The 21,158-nt window shown below is 41.2% G+C and overlaps 1 protein-coding gene across 1 annotated transcript in view; it reads left to right on the top strand.

The window, feature by feature from the left end:
• The first annotated feature begins 489 nt into the window (after nt 1–489).
• KIAA0232 (KIAA0232 ortholog) overlaps nt 490–21,158 on the top strand; it is a 66,914-nt gene continuing 46,245 nt past the window's right edge. The window contains exons 1-2 of the mRNA XM_027686618.1: nt 490–651; nt 18,604–19,107. Coding sequence (XP_027542419.1) covers nt 18,877–19,107 — 231 coding nt within the window. The 5' untranslated portion in view covers nt 490–651; nt 18,604–18,876. The remainder of the gene's footprint in view (nt 652–18,603; nt 19,108–21,158) is intronic.

Raw genomic sequence — 21,158 nt, 5'->3', positions numbered from 1 at the left:
GGGCCGGCGCCGCTCCCGCCGTCCGCCCGGGCCGTGCCTTCCCAAGGCCTCGCCCGCCCCTTCCCTTCTCCCCTCAGGCGCCCGGCGGAGCGCGCGGCGCTGTCCCGGCGGGCGGGAGGCTGGACAACCAGGGCAAAGGGGCACTTCCCCTCCTCCCTCCACCCGCCCTTCCTGCGCCGCGGCCCCGCCACGGAGGCGGCTCGCCGGAGCTCGGGCCCTACGGACGGGGGTGGGAATGGCAAGGGAAGGGATGGGATGGGATAGGATGGGACCGGACACAGCGGCACGGCTGTCCCACATCGCGGCTCCCCCACATCTGGCCCGCCCGACGCGGCCCCACGGATCCGGGATCAGCGATCCGGGCCGCCCTCTGGGCGGAGGGATACGGGGCGGAGCCGGCGGCGCGGTCCGCCGGGGCGCTGAGTCCCGTTGCCGGGTGACGGCGCGGGCGGCCCGGCCCCCTCCCGCCCTCTCCCCCTCCCTCCCCGTGGCGCTGGAGCCGCCGCTGCCGCCGGTTTACGTAACGCCTCCCGGGGCAGGTCCCGGCTCCGTCCCGCCCGCCTCACTCGGGGACGGCAGCAGCGGGACGGAGTCCGCCGCCTCCTCCGGCTGCCAGAGGCCCCAGGGCCCCGCTCTGCGCCGCCACGGCAGGTAAATGCCCGCCGCGGGCATGGGGAGCAGAGGGAGGGGCAGGACTGGAGGGAGGGAGGGAGGGGGAGCGGCAGCCGCCCTCCCCGTGGAACGGGAGGACGGAGCCGGGAGGCGGCGGCGGGCGCCCTTCCCCTCCCCCGCCTCCTTCCCGCCGTTGCGCTGGGACGGGCGGGCTGGACCCCCGGGAGCGCCGGGGCCCGGCCGGGCAGGCCCGCGCATCCCTGCCCTCTCCGCTAACTGCCCGGGAAGAGGAGGAGTTGCCGGGCCGGGCCTGGCCCCTCCGGGAGGATGGTTTCCCGGGACAGCGCGTCCTGCTCCTAGGCTGCGGCTGGCGCAGCGCGGCGGGAGCGTGCCGGGGGAGCGGGAGGAAGGGGCCGGGGAGGGGGTGACAGGAGCGCCGGGGGCCGGGCGGGGGGCGGCTGCCGGCCGGCGGCGGGCAGGGCTCGGGGGCGGGGCCGGGGGCCCGGCCGGGGTGCCCCGGTCCGAGCGCTGCCCGGGAGGGGAGCGGAGCCCTCCCCGGCTGCCCCCGGCCTCGCGCTCCTCCATCACGGCGGGACCCGGCGCCAGCTGAGCGGCTTGGCCGGGACCGGGGGGGAGGTGCCGACCTGGAGCGGGAGAGCCGGGTCTCGGTGCTCTCGGGCCGGGTCACGCCCGGGAGCAGAGGAGGAGAAGGAGGGAGGCGAGGGCGGCAGCAGCACCCGCCCGCCGCGGATGCCGGCCCGCGCCGGTGTCACCCGGCGCCAGCGGACGGGAGAGCGGAGGATGCGGCGGTTCGGGTCGGGGTAGCGAGAGCCCGAGCTGGGCAGCGCCTCCCCTGCCCCCCCTGACCCCGGGGCTGAGGTGACGGGGCCGTGCCGGGCCCGGCCGGCGCTCACGCCGTGACCTTTCATCCTGTGCGATCGCACAGAGCGCAGCAGCGGCCGCGCACCGGCGAGGGGGAGCCGGGGCCGGGCCGGGCAGATGGAAACCGCCCCGGCCGAGCCGCGGTGCTGCAGCGCTGCCCCGGGGGCCGATCTGGCGGGACTCGCTCCCCTCCTATCTTTTTTTTTTTTTTTTTTTTTCCCCTTTCCAGCAGCATTGTCCTTTAGGGCCTATTGAAGGCAAAAGGCGGATAGGGAGGCTCGGGCTGCTGCTGAGGAGGCGGAGCTGGGCTGATGGCGGACTGACGGGAGCCGCATCCTATGGGCGCGGGCAGCCGGCGCCGCCGGGGCGGGCCCGCGGCCGCGGCCTCTCGCGGGCGATGGGCGGGGTGGGGGACAAGGTTTGGCGAAGGTTACAGCTGAATGCAGAAGTGACACGAACTGACACTTCGCTCCGGCTAACTCGTTTCCATCTTCTCCTCGTGTCGCCTACGATTAAAAGTATACACGTATGGAGTCGTGTTATGAAAGTTTGGGAAAAGCCAAAGTGCGGTGCATTTTTTCCCCTGTCTTGTCTTTGTTTTAATTACTCATTGCGGTACCTGATACTGATCTGAAGGGTGAAAATAGTGTGATTTGCTTGTCCTTCCTTTAAATAAAAGGCATTCCTGTGTTCTGATGTTTTCTGTGTATAAGTAATTTGGGTTGCAGTTTATAAGCTTGGGATCAGAGGACACTGGTATGGGTAGTTGATTTTCCTCATTCAAACCCTTTTAAATGTTTAGGGTTTTGCCCTTCTGTTGCACACCATATATCAATTCTGTGTTCCTGGGATGAAGTGGGAATTGCAGATCAACTTTGGTGTCTTAGCTGTCAAAATTGAGCTCGTGATGATTCCGTAGATAATTGTGTAAAACAAACTACTTCACTGCAGTGCTTAAACCCCAAGTATTGCAGGCTCCTCACAATCCATAGGAGTCTGTAATTGACATTTTTCTTTATTATTTAAGACAAAAATATGCCTTATAATAGTAAATGACATGGAACTTGATTGTTACTTGACATGAAACTGTACAGATTTTATTTTGTACTAATCCTCCATCTGCCGCTTCTTGTCAGTATGGATATGCTAAAATGGTAGTGTACAACCCTTCCCTTCCAAATGATAAAGCATATTGTATAGGTATCAAAATCTTCTCTTTCGATCACTGAGATGTAAGAGGGGATGTAGGTAAACTTGAATAAAATGAGTAGCACACTGTATATTTTTAATGTTACTGATTTTCAAAGACTTGAGAATTATAGGGAAATTCTGATTTGTACAGTCCATTGAAGGCATCAGCAGTTTATATCCCCACCATATTCTGCTTGACAGATATTCCCACATGTGCAGTCACAGAACTTTATCGATTCATTTGGTGCACTGTGCATTTGAGACCAGAGATTCTGCAAATTTGAGTTTAGTACGTTACCATTCAGCTTTTCTGCTGGTGGAATCAGAAGGAATCAGGAGGAAAATAAGGATCAAACAGATCTATATGTGACCCAGGAGGGAAAAACGGAGGCCTTGAACTTCTTATGTTATCTTAATATGCTGATTTCATAGTCTGTATTCCCCACTGCTTTTGTTGTTGTTGTGATTTGTTATTCTTCCAAGTAAGAGAAATTCCATAGGGGTAAAATGATGTCAGCATTTTCATTTGCTCATTTGCTGTGCATTCTAGCAGGAATAGGGACCGTGAAAGATCTAGATACTATTCAAAATTTCATTGTTTGTCCTTCTTGAGCATCTTTTTTCTAGGTGAATAGGGGGAATGAAGCAACCAAGAGGTTGGTTTTATACTTAACATGGGTGAATTTTCTTGTGGGATTTTATTGGTTTTTAGGCATAGTGTTGTAGAGTCAGAATAGATTTTTTGTCTACCTAGCTACAATCCTATCAAAATCATATCTCAGTTTGCTGCTTCTTTAGGCAGTAGCTAATAACTAAAAGTAACAACTTAGTACTATGCTAAGATAGGCAACAATGCCTGCTAAAGCAGAATGTGGTGAAGGCAGCATGACTTAGAATTCCTGTAGGCTAAGAGGTAGCAGGAACTATTCTGGTTATCTGCACTGCTAGTGGAGCTTGGAATACAAATGATCTTCTAGAAGCTATTTAATATGTTCTGTTTATTGGGATAGTTTCTTCTGTCTTGTGGAACAGAGATTGGAATCCTTCATTTTAGTCCAACCAGTGACAGGCTGGTTAGATAATTTGTAAATGTAATTGTAGAAATGAGTTGTTGTGTTGTGTCCGTCCCCTCAGCCCCACCCCAAGAATTTTTTCCGAGTAAGGTCAATTTCATGATACAAAATAAAAATGTTCAAATGAATATATGAATGTTCAGTTGCATTTCAGTACACAGGCAAAAAGGAAATTGTATGATTGGAAGGAAAAGTGTGTTTTTTTCCTTAATTTGGAAATAATTTACCAGACTTTTCAAGGCAGAAGTACCATTTAACTGTGGGACTGACAAGAGTGTTTTAGTAGAAAAAGATCTAGATGAGCTAGTTATAATATTTTTCCTGAAAAGCATCTTGTTCTACTTACCTGAAAGTTGGTTGGGTACATTTTTAATGGATGTTGAGAGATTGAATGTGTATTTTATTGGCCCACAGTGATGGTTAGGGGGTGTGGGGGTAAGGGTTGAGTAGCTTGAACATTCAGTATAAAGGTTATTCTTTCACAGATTTCTTACTAGAACTTATTTCTGTAGCTTTATTGGAAGCTACTGAATACTTTGAATTTTTATTCATCTACTTCCTTTATAATTTCATGTGCAAGGTGTTTGGATCTACCTGCATAAAACTATACAGTGTTTGTTTCTGCATCACCTATATTCTGTTCATAACTTAGCTTCCATATGTCCACTTTGTTGTCTGTGTTTCCAAGACATTTATTTCTAAGGCAGTGATGTGGAAATTTAAACTGTGAAGTATTTAAATATGTATTTCACTGTTGTGATATTACATGTAATAGTTTAGTTATATCCTTCTAAGCGTATGCATGATTTGTGCTCAGGCTTGCTATAATGATTTTCATCTTTAATATAATTTGGGGAATGTTTAAATTTCTGGTTTTTACTGTATTGAGGAAGAAGTTTCAAATATGCAGTCCATGCTAATGTCACTTGTGTCTGTAACTTTCTAGGCCTTATTCTAGAAAGGATTGCATGTGAAAAGTTATATTCTGCAAAAAAACTTGTTAATAAATAAAAATAAATTGTAACAGGGCTGAAATCTGAATAGTTTTGTGTTCTTTTTATAGCTTTTGAAAGTCTTCCTGTAGTTAGTATTAAATTTGTCAAAGGAACAAGGTCTGCTGGATAGAGTGCTGGGCTAGGACTGAGGAAAGAACCTGCAGTTTTCTATCACTGAGCAAAGTCAAGTGAATAGTTTCATTTTAATGTGCTTGTGTTTAAAGTGTTGTATGGAAAGGCGTAGCTGTTATGCCTTCAGTATGTTATTAAATTATGTGAGTATGGGTTTTCTGTTGTTATTATGGTTTGAATAGATGGACTAGCTTGGTTGTAGAAGAATTCTGAAGGGAGACGTAGTTGCATTGCAGATGAGATTTTGCATATATAGACTGTGAAAGAAGGTACAGAGAGAGAGATAAGGGAATAAGAGACTAGGGGTAGCTGAAGGCCAGAAAAAATAAAGCAACCTGTCATAAGATGGTATAGTCTTAACATCAGAGCAACAGAGCGGAGTTGCAAGATGCATAAACTGTGCAGGGTTATTCCAGGTAGTGTTACCTTAGTCAGGACTTGGATTGAGATAGTAATCTTCAACAGTAAAGTGGGAAAACATACACAGAGTGATTCAAGAAATTATTTTGGTCATTTAGCAGGTGGCATATGTACTTTTTAGGAAAAGAAAGTGTTTTATTAGTCTAAAGAAAAAAGTCTGCTTGAAGCATCACTAAGAAAGAAATCAGTAATGCATATTGCTGCTATTGGATGAGTAATTAATCCTCACTAGGTCCTTGCGACCCTGTAATTTGTTATTATAAACTTGAAACAAATTTGAAGACTGTGGCTGAATGGAAGTACAACTTTAAAACATTGCATTGTATTTAGGACACTGGGGTATCCTGAAAGAAATGGAGCCAGTTCCCAGTGATTTGTCTGATTGATAGCTTTACTTTTAAAACTTCCAGAAAAACTTTAACTGTTTCATGATATTTTAATTCTGCTGTCTGAAGATTTTGAGCTAATGAGCGCTACTAATTAGCTAAAGATTGCTGTTGAGTGAATTCCTGTTCTCCTGGTTCTGTCTTCTGGGGTAGAAGTTCACTCTGCTGCATATTCAACTCTTGCACTTGACAGCGAAACTGAGTTACCTTTAGTAATTTTGTTCTATTGATGTTTTTATAGTTGTTTTGATGGAAGGCATGTCGAACTGTGTGAGGTGGCAAAAGTTTTAAAATGTCTCCATAAGTTCAGATATGAGTTTAATTGTCATATGTAGTTCATTTTTTCACCAGCCTCTCTGAACAGAATATCTTACCAGCTTCAGAGAAACCTCAGAGTTCCAGTTTTTAGTAACTTTGTTCTTGAATTGTGAAAGAAATGCCTTGGTTAACAATACAGTAACTTCCTTGAAGAGAAGTAATGTAATGCTGACCTGCTGTTTTTGTAAGAGGTTTTCTGGTTGAGATAGCTTAATATTTTGCATTTTAGGCAAATGACAGCTTTCCAGCTCTCATTTGAAGTAGCAAACAGCAAATGTATTATTTTAAGAGCATATTAAACTGTCTTACCTATTCAGGTTTTTTTTTAGAAAGTAGCATTTTTAGGCAACATACTTCATCACAGAAGTAGAGATATAATATGACAACAAATATCACCACTGTTTTTATGGAAAAAGGCATCCTGGTAGCCTTACAACACAAACTGAACTAACAATGTCTATGCAAATGCATTCAAATGCTAAAATATAAATTATTTCATGTGACTTGCTATTCTGTTCAAAATAGCAGAGTATCTTACTTCAGATCTCAATTTCATAAATGTATAGAATTCCATTTATTAATATTTGGGAATAAAAAGTAGAGGTGATAGAAGTGTGGGAGAAAAGCACTTGAAACCATTTCCTTTGTAGGGCTGCCATATTTTCTCTACTGTAAAGTCAGTATCTTCTCTACTGGTTAAGTTATAGAGCTTGCAAATTCAGCTTGTCAGAACTCTTTGCATTTACTGAGCCTCTTGTGGCTGACACATCTTGTATGTTTTTACACGGTTATTAATGAAAACATTGTCTATATGTGACTTCCAACTGAGTTATGGTAACCTGTTTTTTATTAAAAGAACTGTTGAAAAGACTGTATGGTTAGGCAAAGATACATTTGTTTTTAAACCCTTCATGAGGCTATTTTAAGCTTTTCAAAAAGATAGTAATTAACTCCCTGAATTACAGAGAAAGTATAGAAAACTTCAATAGTAAGTATTCAGAAAAGATCTTCATAGAAATTAAAGAAACTAATAAACCAAAGTAAAATGTGTAGTGTGGTCATTATCTAGTTAGATGTTTATATACAGCTGGGTTATTAACTTTGGAAGTATAAATAGCAGGACAAATACCATAGCCTTTAAATGAGCACCGGTGGTTGAATCTTTGGCATTCACAATTCATTCTGCTTTTCCTTTCCTGACTGAAAGATGCAATGTATTTCTAAAAGTAAATTGTATATTAACTGAAATAAATCCTGTGTGGCTGCACTACAAGAGTGGGCACTGGGCTACTTGGTGCTGCAGAAGCGTTCCAGCTGATGTGAACAGCACTGAATATTTTATCAGGGTGGCCCCCCTGGTGGCCTGGGGGATGATTCCATCTGGTGGCTACCTGAGCCTTGGAAGAGTCCCCAACGCTGCTGTGGCGCAGTGGTGTTGTGTCTGTGCACTGAGGTGTTCAAAACTGGAGGCAGATCTGTTTTAATGCACGCACAAGTACCTTGGTGCTTGGGCCTCCAAGGAATTGGCATCCCACTTGGGAAGGGAGTTCAAACACAGGCAAATAGCTCTTGGTAACAGGTAGTTTGAACTGCTCTAAAAGTTGAGTAAATAAAAGATGTCAGGAGGGCAGGAAGGAGAGATATAGCTTTTGATAAATAGTGTCCCTGTGAAGATTCTCATGGGACTGAACAGAAAAGACTGTAACTATCTCCTCCTTGAAGTATGATCTAGACAAGTATTTCTCCCCAGGATCTCTCAGGCCCAGTAGCAGTCAGTCCATCCAGGTGATCTCTGTGTGTAATAGGCTTGAGGGAAGCAGGGGAGAGCAAGATGCTTGTCACTGCCCTTGCTCTGGTATGCCGATAAAATCTGTGGTTTTAAATTGACCAACTTAAATCATACCACTGTCTTCAATGGTAAAAAGAAATTTAACAGGACAGTCTGAAACCTTATGTCAGTGATACTGAAATTACACTGATGGCTGGGGAGGGCTGTAGAGTGTGAGGTGAGTTTTTGAGGTGCACACGTCACCTTCTTCAGTAACACTCTTTCCCTTGGGTTCTCCACTTGGGTGATCCATCCCATTCTAGGCCAGTTCCAGTGCAACACCTGCCTCTCTCACCAAAACTGAAGCAACCAGTAATTTCTTTGTCATCTCCAGGCTACTGTTATGGTGGAATTCTGTTTGTGCTTTTTGAAGGCTGGTCCACCAAAAATGACTTTTTTTCCATTTGGAACAAACTGATACAGTTTGTCCCTGCAACCACACAGTGGGTGTGTTAAGTACAAGGACAAAAGGGTGAGAACACGGAAGGGAAGGGAGGATGAGAGAAACAGTAGAACGTCTTGTCCTCTCCTGGTGGCAGGGGCGGTGCTGTTCGTGTTACACCAGCTCGCCTTTGAGTCAGCCACACAGGTTTCTCTGTCAAGATGCTGCTACTCTTCTCCTGAAAGTTTGTTATTGCTGGTATAAAAACCATCACTTCTGGTTTTTGCAAACTGGTATTTGTGCTGGCAATAGCAGTAATTCCTTCAAATTTTGTCAGTTATGTGCGGCATTTGTTTTAAGTTAATTTTTAATGTGAGGAATATTTACTTAAATTCCTTTTCATTAGATACTGATTTGTATTTTTAAACTTATAAAAAAATACCATACATACATGTGCATTTTTATTTTTTCAGATAGGATTTTAAAAAAATGTAATCATGTTTAAATAAAATGTAGTCACGTTTAAATAAAGTAAAATTTAATTCAAACACTTGTATGGACAGTAACAAACTAAACTGGAAAAAAAGTTTCTCATGTCAGTTTATTTTGTTGGTTTTTAAGAATAGAATGGAATTATTAGGACTGTATTGGTAGCTGGATAACCTTTTGGATAAATTTTTACTAAAATAATGTAAATGTTGCCATTGTTAATGGCAGTTGGGCATTTGAAAATAGTGAAGCAGTATTTCACTCCTCTAGATTCAGGAAATTGACAGATATCTTTCCATTTCTTAAATCTGATCAATAAAGGTGTTTTTAACAATTTTAAGTCCTTCTTAAATTAATTAGCAAAATTCTTTGAGATAAAATTCCTTGGGTTGGGGGGGTTGCAGGTTACAGATGTGCTGTACTTAATCTGGTACAATTGCGCAACAAACTGTGGTACCGCTGTGGTTTATTTGTCCTGTTATTTTGTCAGAAATGCTCTGAGCTCCATTATGTTTATTGAAATAGAACTGGTAGCTACAAGCTGCATAACAAAGAATGCATCTTTAATATTAAGTCTTGACCTTCTGAAACAGTTTCTTGAGTGATCTGCAAAACTTGCCAACTATTAGGCTTATTAATTATTTTTTTTAAGTTATATCATGTGTACTGAAGGACCACATCGTAAGTCCCCACTATGCAGAGATGCTTTTTCGCAAGTCTGCTATATGTAGTAAGAACCCTTCCAAAAGAGTCTGTTTATGAAACCCCTTTCAAACCTTATAATTCTATGAAGTGATGAAGTTCTGGGATGTAGTGGACATGGTATGTTGTGACTGTTCTTCACAGTGTGTGTAGGTTTTGCTGCTAGGTCATGCTTTTTCCCCTTTCCGTCTTGATATTTTTTCTTACAAGTTTTGCATTATCCAACTTATATAATTTATTTGTTTTGCAAAAGGGAAGAATAAACAGTTTACTGAAAATTTGGGGTCTTTGATATACAACTGAATCCCCAGTGCAGGTGTCTCACCTGCTAATCCTGCAGTCCATTAACAATCGTTTCCCACAACTCAGGTTTTACTCTCTGACAGGATTGATGTTTTGACATCTTGTAACAAAGTTCATGGATGTTAATGGTGTGCAGCCCTGTGAGTGGATCAGCTAATTGAACTCCTCCAGCTACTGGTTTTTGAAGTGTTATTCTTCTATGATGGTGAACATGAATGTTTTATAAGAACAGCTGTACTGGTTCAGACAAAGGCTTTGACAAATCCAGCACTTGTCTGCAACAGCATCTGTAAGGGAGCAGTTAGGGACAAAAAAGAACAGGGAGAGTGCATGTGTATGTGATACCTCTCCTAAATACTCCCTCAGCCTCACACTATTTTCAGTCCAGGGGATTTCCTGACCCTGATGTGGTTTGTCTAGTTGGAGACTCTCGAGGGATCTCTCTTATTCAATTTCCATTGAAGCCCATCTAATTTTTTTTTTTTTGAGTCTTCAGTATCTCTTGGCAAGTTATTCTAGTAGTTGTCTTGTGAAGTTTTGTACACAGCTCTTATTAACTCATTGGTACTTTTTATTAATCAAGACCAGACATTTAACAGTCAGTTTTTGTCTGTGGAGAGACATGTTATCTTTGATATTGCAGGACCAGGTTTGCATGTTCTGTACAGTATGCATGGAAAACAGTAATTCACTGACACAAAAATGACTTCAGTTTTGTTCTGTGATTTGTTCTTTTGACTACTGCTGAGTTTGAGCTTATAGTGCCACAAAATATCTAACATACTACTTAGGAAATAGATCCTGGAATTAATAGTCAGCTCACAACACATTGATTTATGCATTAATAGCATCAGGTGGTTATTCCCCCTGTGTCTCATTTCAAGTTTACCTATGCTGAATTTTGTTTGCCTTTTTATTGCCTAATCCAGTTTCAAAAGGTCCTTCTGCATTTTTTCAGTTACTTTGTGCTCACTATCCCTGATTGCTTGCTGTCCTTTGTCACCCTTTGCCACCTTGCTAACTGTGTCACCCATCTCGTCTTCCAGGAATTTATCAGGTTATACAGGTCCCAGTGCAGAATCCTTCAGAACTGTGCTGATGACTCCCCCAGTGTCATCTTGATTATGTGTCTGTTTTTTTCCTTTGCTAACCTAAGTAACTGAGGCTTATATGGTAGCTCTTGAATCCTTGGAGTAATTCCATTAAGCTTTTATACAGGATTAACAGCTTCAGATTTTCATTTGGATAAGTGTTATGAAAATAAGCTTGCAGATTTGCAAGGAAAAAAAATGCTGCAGTAACAGCCACACACTGGTTTCTGTCTCCCCTGTGGGTTGTCTGACTTAAGTTACACTAGAGCTGTAAGCCCAGCCTTGTTAGATGTCAGTCCACTACAAAACATGTATCCATTACAAATAACACTCTATCACTCTTGCACTTCTTGGTAATGCTTCTTGAAAAAGGTGGCTCTATATATATCTAAATTTACGGAGCTGCTTTTATGCTTTAGACCACTTTTAGTTCTTTGATTCCTGCCAGGTGTTTAATCTCTGTTTCTCATAGCAGGGCAATGCTTCTGAAGCTTTGTGGTAGGACTTGTCTGAACTGAGATGGAGAGAGAGCCATAAACATTATCATATTTTTTTTGGTTTAGAGTAGTGCTTCAGTGCCTTGGTCACGAATCAAGCCCGTGCTCCACCGTTTATTGAGCAATAACATCAAACTTTGCCAGTGCATAAAAAAGTTGTCCTTGCTCTGAAGACTATACAGCCAAATTTCTTAGATTATCAAGGAATGCGGTTAAAAAATAACAACTTCTCTTACTTCTGAATTCACATGTCTTTTAAATGCCATGTGAAATTTATTAAAGACACAGATTCTATTGTTTGCTAGACTTTAAATAGGCTTTGTTTCTGGGCTTTGACAGTGCCTTCCCCAGTGTGTGGCCACTTGGTTTGTATGTTAAGGATTTGTTGATTTTTTTTTTTCACAGAAAGAAACAAAAGAAATTATGGTAAAATTGCAGAGTCTCCCATAATATAGAAGAACAGTTTGGACTTATGTTGCCATCATATGATGTGGTCATGCTTTTGATTATCAGTCTTCTAAAGGGAAGTGAAATGTACTGAGGTGTGTATGTGATTTTAGTATGTTGTTGGGCTAACTTGATAACATTTTACTTTGATTTATACTAATTAGGATTTGCATATTTATTCCTACCTTTAGTTGTCAGGGAGAGGAAGGATTGTTTGCTTCTATTACAACTATTCTGGGAAAAAAATACTACTTTGAAAAAACTTTCGTGATTTAAATACGTGGACACTTACATCCACATTTTAAAAAAAAGTATATAATTTTTTTCTCTGTTCAGTGAATTAATTGTCATACATAGTCAAAGACCACAGTGGAGGTCAAAAACTTTTGAAATGAGAGCTGTTAATTTTAAACTATGTAATGTACTGGTATATTTTGAAGAATAATAAAGGAAACTTTGTATAAAACAGCAGTTTCGACTTAACTATTGTGTGAGAATGTGTTTGTTCTAATTGTTAACATGTAGCAGTAGGCAGAATGAAGCACTGGAAACACAGATTCCCTTTTGGGAATGGAAGGGAGGAAAAAGGTACCATCTGTAGCGTTATCCAAGAGATCAGCTTCTCTGTAATAATGTACCAAAATGTGTAAGAGTAAGTTTGAGTCTACAGAGAATTATTTGCAGATGATGCAAATAAGCAGTATATTAGTTTTCAACTTCCTTCAATATGTAATCCAGTAAGATTTTTTTTTCTACTGAGAGTGTAGATCCCAGTGTAGTGAATTTAAGCCTGCAGACAATTTGCTTCCTTTTAAGTTACCTTTGATGATCTCCAAGACATCATCTGTGGACCTTTAGTTTACCCGAAAGGACAATTTTAAGGGGTAGAGTTTTTACTCTCTTATTCCAATATTTTCTATTACTTTAAAAGTTCATAGTAGGTATATCTTTAAGGAAAATTTGAAAGCTTGTTAAAACGTTAATTTTTTTTTTCATTTACAAAACATGTTTGTTTAGGACCTTGCTGCGTGGATACACAATTTTCAGAGGCTCTTGGTTCTGATAAAATACAGATGAGGTTACCTTAGATTAATTCAGTGGGTTTTGTGGTTTGGCTTTGGTTACTGTTTTCCGAGATTAGAAATAACTGGGAAAAAACAAAAAAGAAGTTACTTTTAAACACCTTAAAATAACTTCTTTTTTTTTTTTAATGAAAGGGAATGTGGAGAAAAAAAGCTGTTCAAGATATGGAATTGACTTGCTTGGCATCAGCTTTTAGTCAATCTTTCTGTTGATAGTCTGATAAGAATAGTTCCATACCCAGCACTTCCTTGGTGTGCTTGTATCAAGCTTCATTGAAGAGTGATTTCCTTGCACCTTTCTTCTACTGCACTCATTGGTAATCTCTGTAATTTTACGCTGTCATGCTGCGTTCCACAGACACAACTGTAACAAGAAGCTGTTTGTGTTGCTCTAATTATTGTAGTACCAAGACATTTTTTTTCTTAAAAACCCGTTCTATGTATTTGCTATGACAATACCCCTATTTCATTTCATTTAGGACGAATGACTAGGATTATTTAGTCTTCATTAAAGGTTATTTATTGTGCAAGAGCAAGACTGTTGTAGAGGACAAACCTGGAGTTCTCCAGCTTCAGTTTCTGTGCCATTGATCCTCCTTTCTGTTGCTTGCTGTAGGTTATTTAAAATTGTTGTTTTACTGTACCTAGATCTCAGGAGACTAAAGCTTTGTTGTTGTCTTCTGCTGTCTGTTGTAGATCAAAAGAATGTTTAGTGACTATCACACTGAATAGAATTTTGAGAAATACATCTATTCTAAGATAGTCTAAGTTGAAAAATCCAAGTGTTTACACAATATTGTATTCTCATTCCTTTACAACACACTTCATAAATCGGCTCTTGTGCCTCTAGTGGTTAAGCTGTTGACAGTTTATCTACTGTGACCTTGTAAGGTCGTTGATTAGTATTGCAAAAACTGAAGGTTGCTTAAAAGGAAAAAATATACTAGGAAGTGAAACAGGTAGAAATTATTTTGAAATAATAATGTACTTTTTACTTTGTGCTTGTAAATAAAAAGTAGTTTTCACAAACTTTTGATAGAAATGTGTACATTTTTATTTGGTGATTCTCATTATAAGGCATGTCCCTCTCTCATATTTTATAGCTGGAAATGAAGAATTCTTTCTAACTTAGGAATTAAAATAACTAGCCTTGCACTAATTATTTAGGGTGTAATGTGCTCCACCTGTTCAGATTAGCCGTGACCATTGTTTGGGATGGAGAAAGTTAGTTATTTATAGTGAGACAGTGAAAAAGATTTAAAAGGGATAATAACTCATTCGTCAGAAAATGTTATCTCTAAAATCAAGCTTCACATCTATCAGTAGAAATGTTTGCTCCTTGAGTGACTTATATTAATTTGATATGAAAAGTCTCTCTAGTACTGGTATGGGAAAATACTCAGTTTGTATAAAATTTTGTCAATTATAAAACAGAATGGAAATGTTTAAGACTTTCTCTAAAACAAAGTACTTGAGAGATGTAAAATGAGAACACTCAAATATTATTTAGGAAATTTGTTTAGATTTTCAGTTTTTATATCATATATATATATATTGTAACTGAATGTTAAAATAGGTAATTGAATATGATATTCAAAAAAGCTGGACTATAATATTTGAACATTCTAAAAATTTTCTTGTCCAATTTCTTAATTCCTCTTATAACCTGTCTCTCTGTTGCTGTCTCTTCCCTCTCCTCCTTCTGATAAAAGCGAGACACACGTTAACTGAAGTCAGTCAGATTTTGTTAGCCTAGATCTCAACAACTGAGTTTCTCAAATGGCTCACATAAATAAGTGTTAAGATAGAAAAGAGAGGCCACATTATCATCTCATTCAGAGAAAAGCTGAAGCATAAACTCAGTCTTTACTAGGTGTTAAGGAGCTAAACAATGTGTCAAAGTTTTGATTGAAGTGATGTAGTATCCAGAAGCTTTGCAATATTGTAGCATCAGAATGGTTTGGGTTGAAAGGAATCTTTAAAGATCATCAATTCTCACTTCTGTGGGCAGGGACATCTTTCACTACGTAAGGTTGCACAAAGCCCTGCCCAGCCTGACCTTGAATAGTTGAAATAGATTCTGCAACTTCTCTGGACAAGTTGTTCAGTCTTGCACCACCTTCATTGTTGAAAATGTCTTCCTTGTGTCCAATCTAAAACTACCAGTTTTCAGTTTAAAACCCTGTCACTAGAGACCCTCATAAAAAGTCTGTCCCCATTTTTGTTACAAGCCTCCTTTAAGTTCCCTCAGGACCTGTGGATGTATCTCATCAGGTCTTATCGACTCTTGCACCTTTAGGTTCCTTAAGTAGTCTCAAACCTGACCTTTTCCTGCAGTAGATGGTTCTTCATTCTCCCAGCCCCCACCTTTGCCTCCTTTGCCTGGGGCGGTGTGTCTGGAGCACTTGCTGGTGAAGAGCAAGACAAAAAAATCATTGAGTGCTTCAGCCTTCTCCATGTCCTGGGTAACCAGGTTTCCCATTTCATTCCAGAGAAGGTCCCTTTTATCACTGATGTACCTATAGAAACTTTTCTTGTTGCCCTTGATGTCTGTGGTCAGATTTAATTCTGTCAGGGCTTTAGCTTTCCTAACTGCTTGGACAATTCCTGGCTGCTTGGACAATTTCTCTATATTCCTCCCAAGCTACCTGTCCTTGTTTCCACCGTCTGTAGGCTTCCTTTTTCTGTTTATGTTTGTCCAGCAGCTTCTTGTTCATCCACACAGATGCCTGGTGTTTTTCTCTGACTTCCTTTGGTAGGCATGCATTGCTTCTGAACTTGGAGGAGGTGATCCTTGAATATTAAGGAGTTTTCTTGGGCCCCTCTTTCCTCCAGGGATTCTACCAAGCAGATCCATGAAGAAGCCAAATTCTGCTCTCCTTAAGTCCAGGGTAATGAGCTTGCTGTGCTCCCTCCTTGCTGCCCTAAGGATCTTGAACTCCACTATTTCATGGTCACTGCAGCCCAGGCTGCCCTTGAGCTTCATGTTCCCCACGAGCCCCTACTTTGTGGGGAGAGCAAGACCCAGCATAGCACCTCTCCTTGTTGGCTCCTGTATAGCTCGGGAAAGGAAGTTATTATCATGTTCCAGAGACCTCCTGGTCCTGGAGTGCTTATGCCCTACTGTGTTGTCCCCCTAACAGATTTTGTGGTGGTTGAAGTCCCCCATGAGGACCAGGGCTTGTGAACAGGAGACTGTTCCTGTCTGTCTATAGAGGGCCTCATCCACTTCATCTTTCTGGTTGGGTGGCATGTAGCAGACCCTGCTGTAATGTCACCTGTCCCTGCCTTTAATCCTGACCCATAGCCTTAGCTGGCACTGTGCACTGCAGTGAATCACTGACATAGAGGGTAACATCCCCTCCTTGTCTCCCCTGCCTGTCCTTCCTAAAGACCCTGTATCCTTCCATTCCTCCAGTCATAGGAGTTGTCCCACCACATCTTAGTGATGCTGGGAAGATGACCGCCCTGCGTGCATGTGCACATCTCTAACTTCTTTTTCATTGCCTGTGCAATAGAGGCATTTAGGTTGGGCTCCCAATGAAGCCAACTTAGTGGCTGGAGTGGCAGGAATTCCTTTGTGCGTTCTTCAGGTGCTCTCCTGCTGACCTACGATCCCTCTCCAGGCTCTGAGCATCTCTTGCTGGCTCTGGCATCAAACTGGTAGCAGTGGGATGGATTGAGGCTCCCCTTCCCCAACAACTTCAGTGTAAAGCCATCTTCTCCAGCTCAGCCAGCCTGTGACTGAAGATGCTCTTCCCTTTCTCTACCAGTCCCCAGTAGACCAGGGAGACCTGCTGAATTAGAACAAACTAATTTCTCATTCAGTCACTTTCTCACTTTTTTTTTTTTAATTGGATTTCCTTCCCTGTCCTTTCATAATTCCCTTTTCCAGTGGAACTTTGTGGCAGAAAGTTGTTGATTTCTTGAACATTAAGGTAGTTCTGCTCGATGTCTCAAAAAAGACAAATGAAATGTGTCAGTTTTCCCATATCTATGAAACTTGTGGCTTGGGGGGCTGACTGACTGTGACATTGACTCAGAGAGACTGTTCATGACGTGCTGTGATGTGGAGAACCAAAAGGACAAAATAGGTCTTAGAGTGGAATGCTGTCCTTCAACAGTTAAGATAGTAAGGACTTCTTAAGAGTTGGACTTGTGGGTTTTGGATTTGGACTATCTTGGTCACAATATTAGACTTTTCTCATACTTTCTGTTCTTTAATTTTGTGGTGAAGCAGTAACCTCCTGGACCTTGCAGGATGTTTCTATTTACTGTTATTTGCGCTTGCTTACGGGATTGTGACTAATGCAGACACGTTGCTGACAAAGATTGAATACTCTTGCATTACCCCCTTTCTCAAAGTACTCACTGCCACCAGAGAAGAAAGGTCACTTCAGCAGAGCGTAGGGGTTTGTGAACTCTGCAGCAACTGATCCTAATGGATTTCTTTTTGGTGCTGTTGCAATTGACTCAGTAAAGATCTGGAATATACAGTTGTACCTGGGTGGTGGTACAAAATCAGCTCCTAAAAACTGCCATCTTTTGTTGTGTCAATGTGTATCAACTTTCAATTTTCTTTTGCCATGAAACACATGCTGTCCACATGAAATGTTTCCCACAGTATGTAGTTTATATGGTTATATTAGGTGATGTCTGCTTTGAGTGTGTTGGTTATCTTGCGGTGGGGTTGAAACAAAATAGTTGATTTTGCTTAGGTACATCAGTCTTTTTTCTTTACTTTTGGAGGAGGGATATTTCCTGCTAGGATTTGAGCCTTGTTTTCTCTTGCTGAGAGAAGCTGGAGAGGAAAGAGAAGGCCTACACAAATGCCAGATTGGCATGTGGTTGATGTGCAGACCAATCCAGAAATGCCTTTTTTGGACTGTTGTCTTCTGCGTTAGAGAGCAGAATGTGCTGACGTGTGTGGTGCTTGCACCTTCTGCCCCTTACTTATCGAGATTGATTTGGGACTGTGGGTGGTGTAAGTCTTAGTTTGTCTATTTTAGGATATGGTTTAGAGTGTAAGCTCTCAGGTAAGACAGGTGTATGCTTTGTGTAAAGAGTGTTAAATGTTAATTCTGGCATGGGTAAATTATGTTCTGCTCATATTTTTAAAGTTATTCCAGGGATTTATATTTTTATAAGGACAGATTTTGGATGATAAAATGTTTTGGTGCCCTGAATCAAGGCAAATAATCAAAACTAAAAAAAAAACCACAAAAAACAAACCACCAAAAAACCTGAACCTGAGGGTATTTAGTGGTAGGATTTATGAAACTCCTGGCCAGATGAATTTCATAAACTCAATGTTTTATAATCATGACACTTTTTTCTATTCTAGAAGTGAGAATCACTGCAAAACAGTAGGATTATATTGTCTTCTAGTGATGCAAAATATGCAGACACTCTTTATTCAAACTTACATAGATTTTTTTTTTATCAAAGTGGGTTTTTCAGCTGATAAAATGATAAAATCTCAACTTTCCCATAAAGCTGGGTCAAACATATATTTCAATCAGCAGATTAGTTGTGAAGTCTTTGATGAAAGAGTCTCTCTTCCTGCATTAGAAAGTACATTTTCTAAAAGTCACTTTTAAACTTGGAATAATACCTGTCACTCTTCAAAATGACTCTGAATAGATGTATTTTATATTTGGAGTAAGCAGTATGTGAATGACTGCTTTCTACTTCGGGTGGTTTTTTTCACTGTTTAATATTATTCATGTATGGATACATATTATCACAACTTATCATTTTTTCCTCTTTATAGGTCCTGCTGGGGACTTGCATCTGGCCTCAATGTGAAATTAAGGTAGAAAAACACATCTACATATGTGTTTGCTATTAGGATTTAGTTTATTCACTGGTCATGCCTGAAGAGTGATGTTCGTCTCTAGACGGCTAACTGCCAGGAAATATAAATGATTGTCCTAGAAGTCAAGCCTCTCTCCTATTTACTGGAGTGAAAATCACCTCCAGATATCGTCGGAAAATCAACTGCAGAAAATGCTTCACGTTATAAGGATGCCAACCACCTAGATTCATGCGCCCTATCTGTACAGTTGTTGTGGATGGTTTGCCATCTGAAAGCTCCTCAAGCTCTTATCCAGGCCCTGTATCTGTTTCTGAAATGTCTCTGCTACATGCTTTGGGTCCAGTGCAGACCTGGCTGGGACAAGAGCTAGAGAAGTGTGGCATTGATGCCATGATTTATACTCGGTATGTCCTCAGTCTTCTGCTGCATGATAGCTATGACTACGACCTGCAGGAACAGGTATTTACATATTTTAGATGTTGTCCAGTGAAAGTGAGTTTTTGTATCAGTTATGTTTTGTGTATTATACCTTGGTATGCCTCAGATGGGGGCGGTTGTCTTTAAGTGTGTGGGTGGAAGGGGGGTATAAACCACACGGGAGTCAAATTTGATGGGTGAACTGAGATTAAGGTAGTAAGGTTGCTGTATGAGCAATTACATGGAACAAAGTTTTCACATTGTTACAATTGATACCAGAATTATTAACACTGGAATGTTCTGTATCGTAAAGGAAGACCTTCACTTCTTGTGATTATAAGGTTAATTTAATATTGGAACATCAGTAAACTAATGTAATTCTTGTGAAGTGTGTGTCAAATTGCTCTGCTCCACAGTAGTTTGTAGACCCGCCCCTCATCACTTCTCCTGGATTTCATCTTGTGCTATTTTCAGTAAAGAATTAAAAAAAAAATCACTTTTTTTTTTTTTTTTTAGTATTCAGGTATTTAAAATGCATTATTGTACAGGCATTATTCATCTCTTCTAAATCATGTTAATGGTGATAAAAGCCATGCAAGAGAGTTGTTCTGTAATTCAGAAAGGGCAGGGAAAAGTGAAGCTGTGTATCAGATGGGCAGAGCTCGCAGTGCTTCCTTCTGCATTTATTGCTGGGGATTTTGTATGACCCTACAATGTACTCTTCAGTCCTGATTTCACCTCTTTTTTTATTTCTCTCTCTTTTTTTTAATGTATTTTAATTTCTCCACATCATGAACCTGTTTCAAATACTTTTAATAGCGGAGTGTTGTAGATACAGGGCTCAGGGAAATTATGGTGTTTTTAAGAAGGGGTGGTGATGCTGTTCTCATAGGCTTTGTCTTGGAAGGTGGCTGTGATGACAGTGAGAAGGAGGGAAAGCAAATACCTGTTATTTGGTGGCTTAATTATTAGTTCTTTTTTGTTGCTGTTGTTTGGGTTATACCTCACACATTGCTACCAAGCTGCTTCAGAACTTTCATTGTCTTTTAGTTTATCTTTTTAAAAATCCACCAAAAGTAGGGCAGGCTATTATGAAATAGATGTAAATGTAAGTGAAGCAGAAAAAACTTCATACTGCCAGTTTTTGAAATCTTAGCAACCATTACCGTGCATAAAAGCCTTCATGCCTCCATTGTGCAAACCAGAAAACTTCATGTGTAAAAGTTTTTTTGGTTCAAAAGTTTATCTGGCAGCAGCAGATGTCACCAAGAACAATCCCATGATTAATAATAATAATATTAAAAAACCCCAACAATGTAAGCACTTTTTAGAATGTACCTTAACATTTAGGTCTTGGTCAGACATGAATAGCTGTATTTTAGAAGGTCACAGAAAAAGGTTACAAAATCTGTTTGAAAGGAGTGTGTGGGATGAGGACAGCAAAAAAGAAACGAAGTGAAACTGCATCAGAACTTGAGGAGCTTTACAGATAGCCCTGTGGCCTTGGGCAAAAATGAAGACGTGTTTCTTTTCAGTCCATTTTAGACCACAGTCATAACTGTGAAGTTGCTACTGTGATAATTTCAAATTACTGAAGTGCCAAAATTAGTTTTCTTTTTATCAGGCTTTGCAAGAAGCAGGGTAACTGTATTATGAGAACCTCATTCAGCTTATTTCTTGTTTCGATACCTTAACTGGATCCTTTGTGGGTTTGATAACAGAGCTTTAAGGAATGTGTCTGTTCTTTTTCCAAGTTGATTATCTGAACCTAATGAGCCAAAGGGAGAAGAATACCACATGCTGGCAGGGTAGCCAAAACCTGTGTTGCTGAGTGGGTGCTGTGGTACCCGTGCACAGGATGTTTTCTGAACGACATCGAGCTTTGAACCTGGAAGTTTCTTTTCCATCTTCTCCAATTCGATCCTGTTTATAACATAATTTTACTGCATTTGTTCACCCTACTTCAAATTACTATTTTCTAAGTTTTGAGACCTAATATCAGTTTAGTTTTGGGATGATATTCTGCGATAATGATTGGATGCATCTGTTGTGAAACATACTGCTACCTAATTTCTTTCTCAAATAGCTTAGTC

Source organism: Neopelma chrysocephalum, unplaced genomic scaffold (assembly GCF_003984885.1).
Source record: "Neopelma chrysocephalum unplaced genomic scaffold, ASM398488v2 Primary Assembly neopelma1_71, whole genome shotgun sequence".
In the NCBI taxonomy this organism is placed as follows: domain Eukaryota; kingdom Metazoa; phylum Chordata; class Aves; order Passeriformes; family Pipridae; genus Neopelma; species Neopelma chrysocephalum.
Note: the sequence above shows the minus strand (reverse complement) of the source record. Positions and strands in the feature narration are given on the sequence as shown.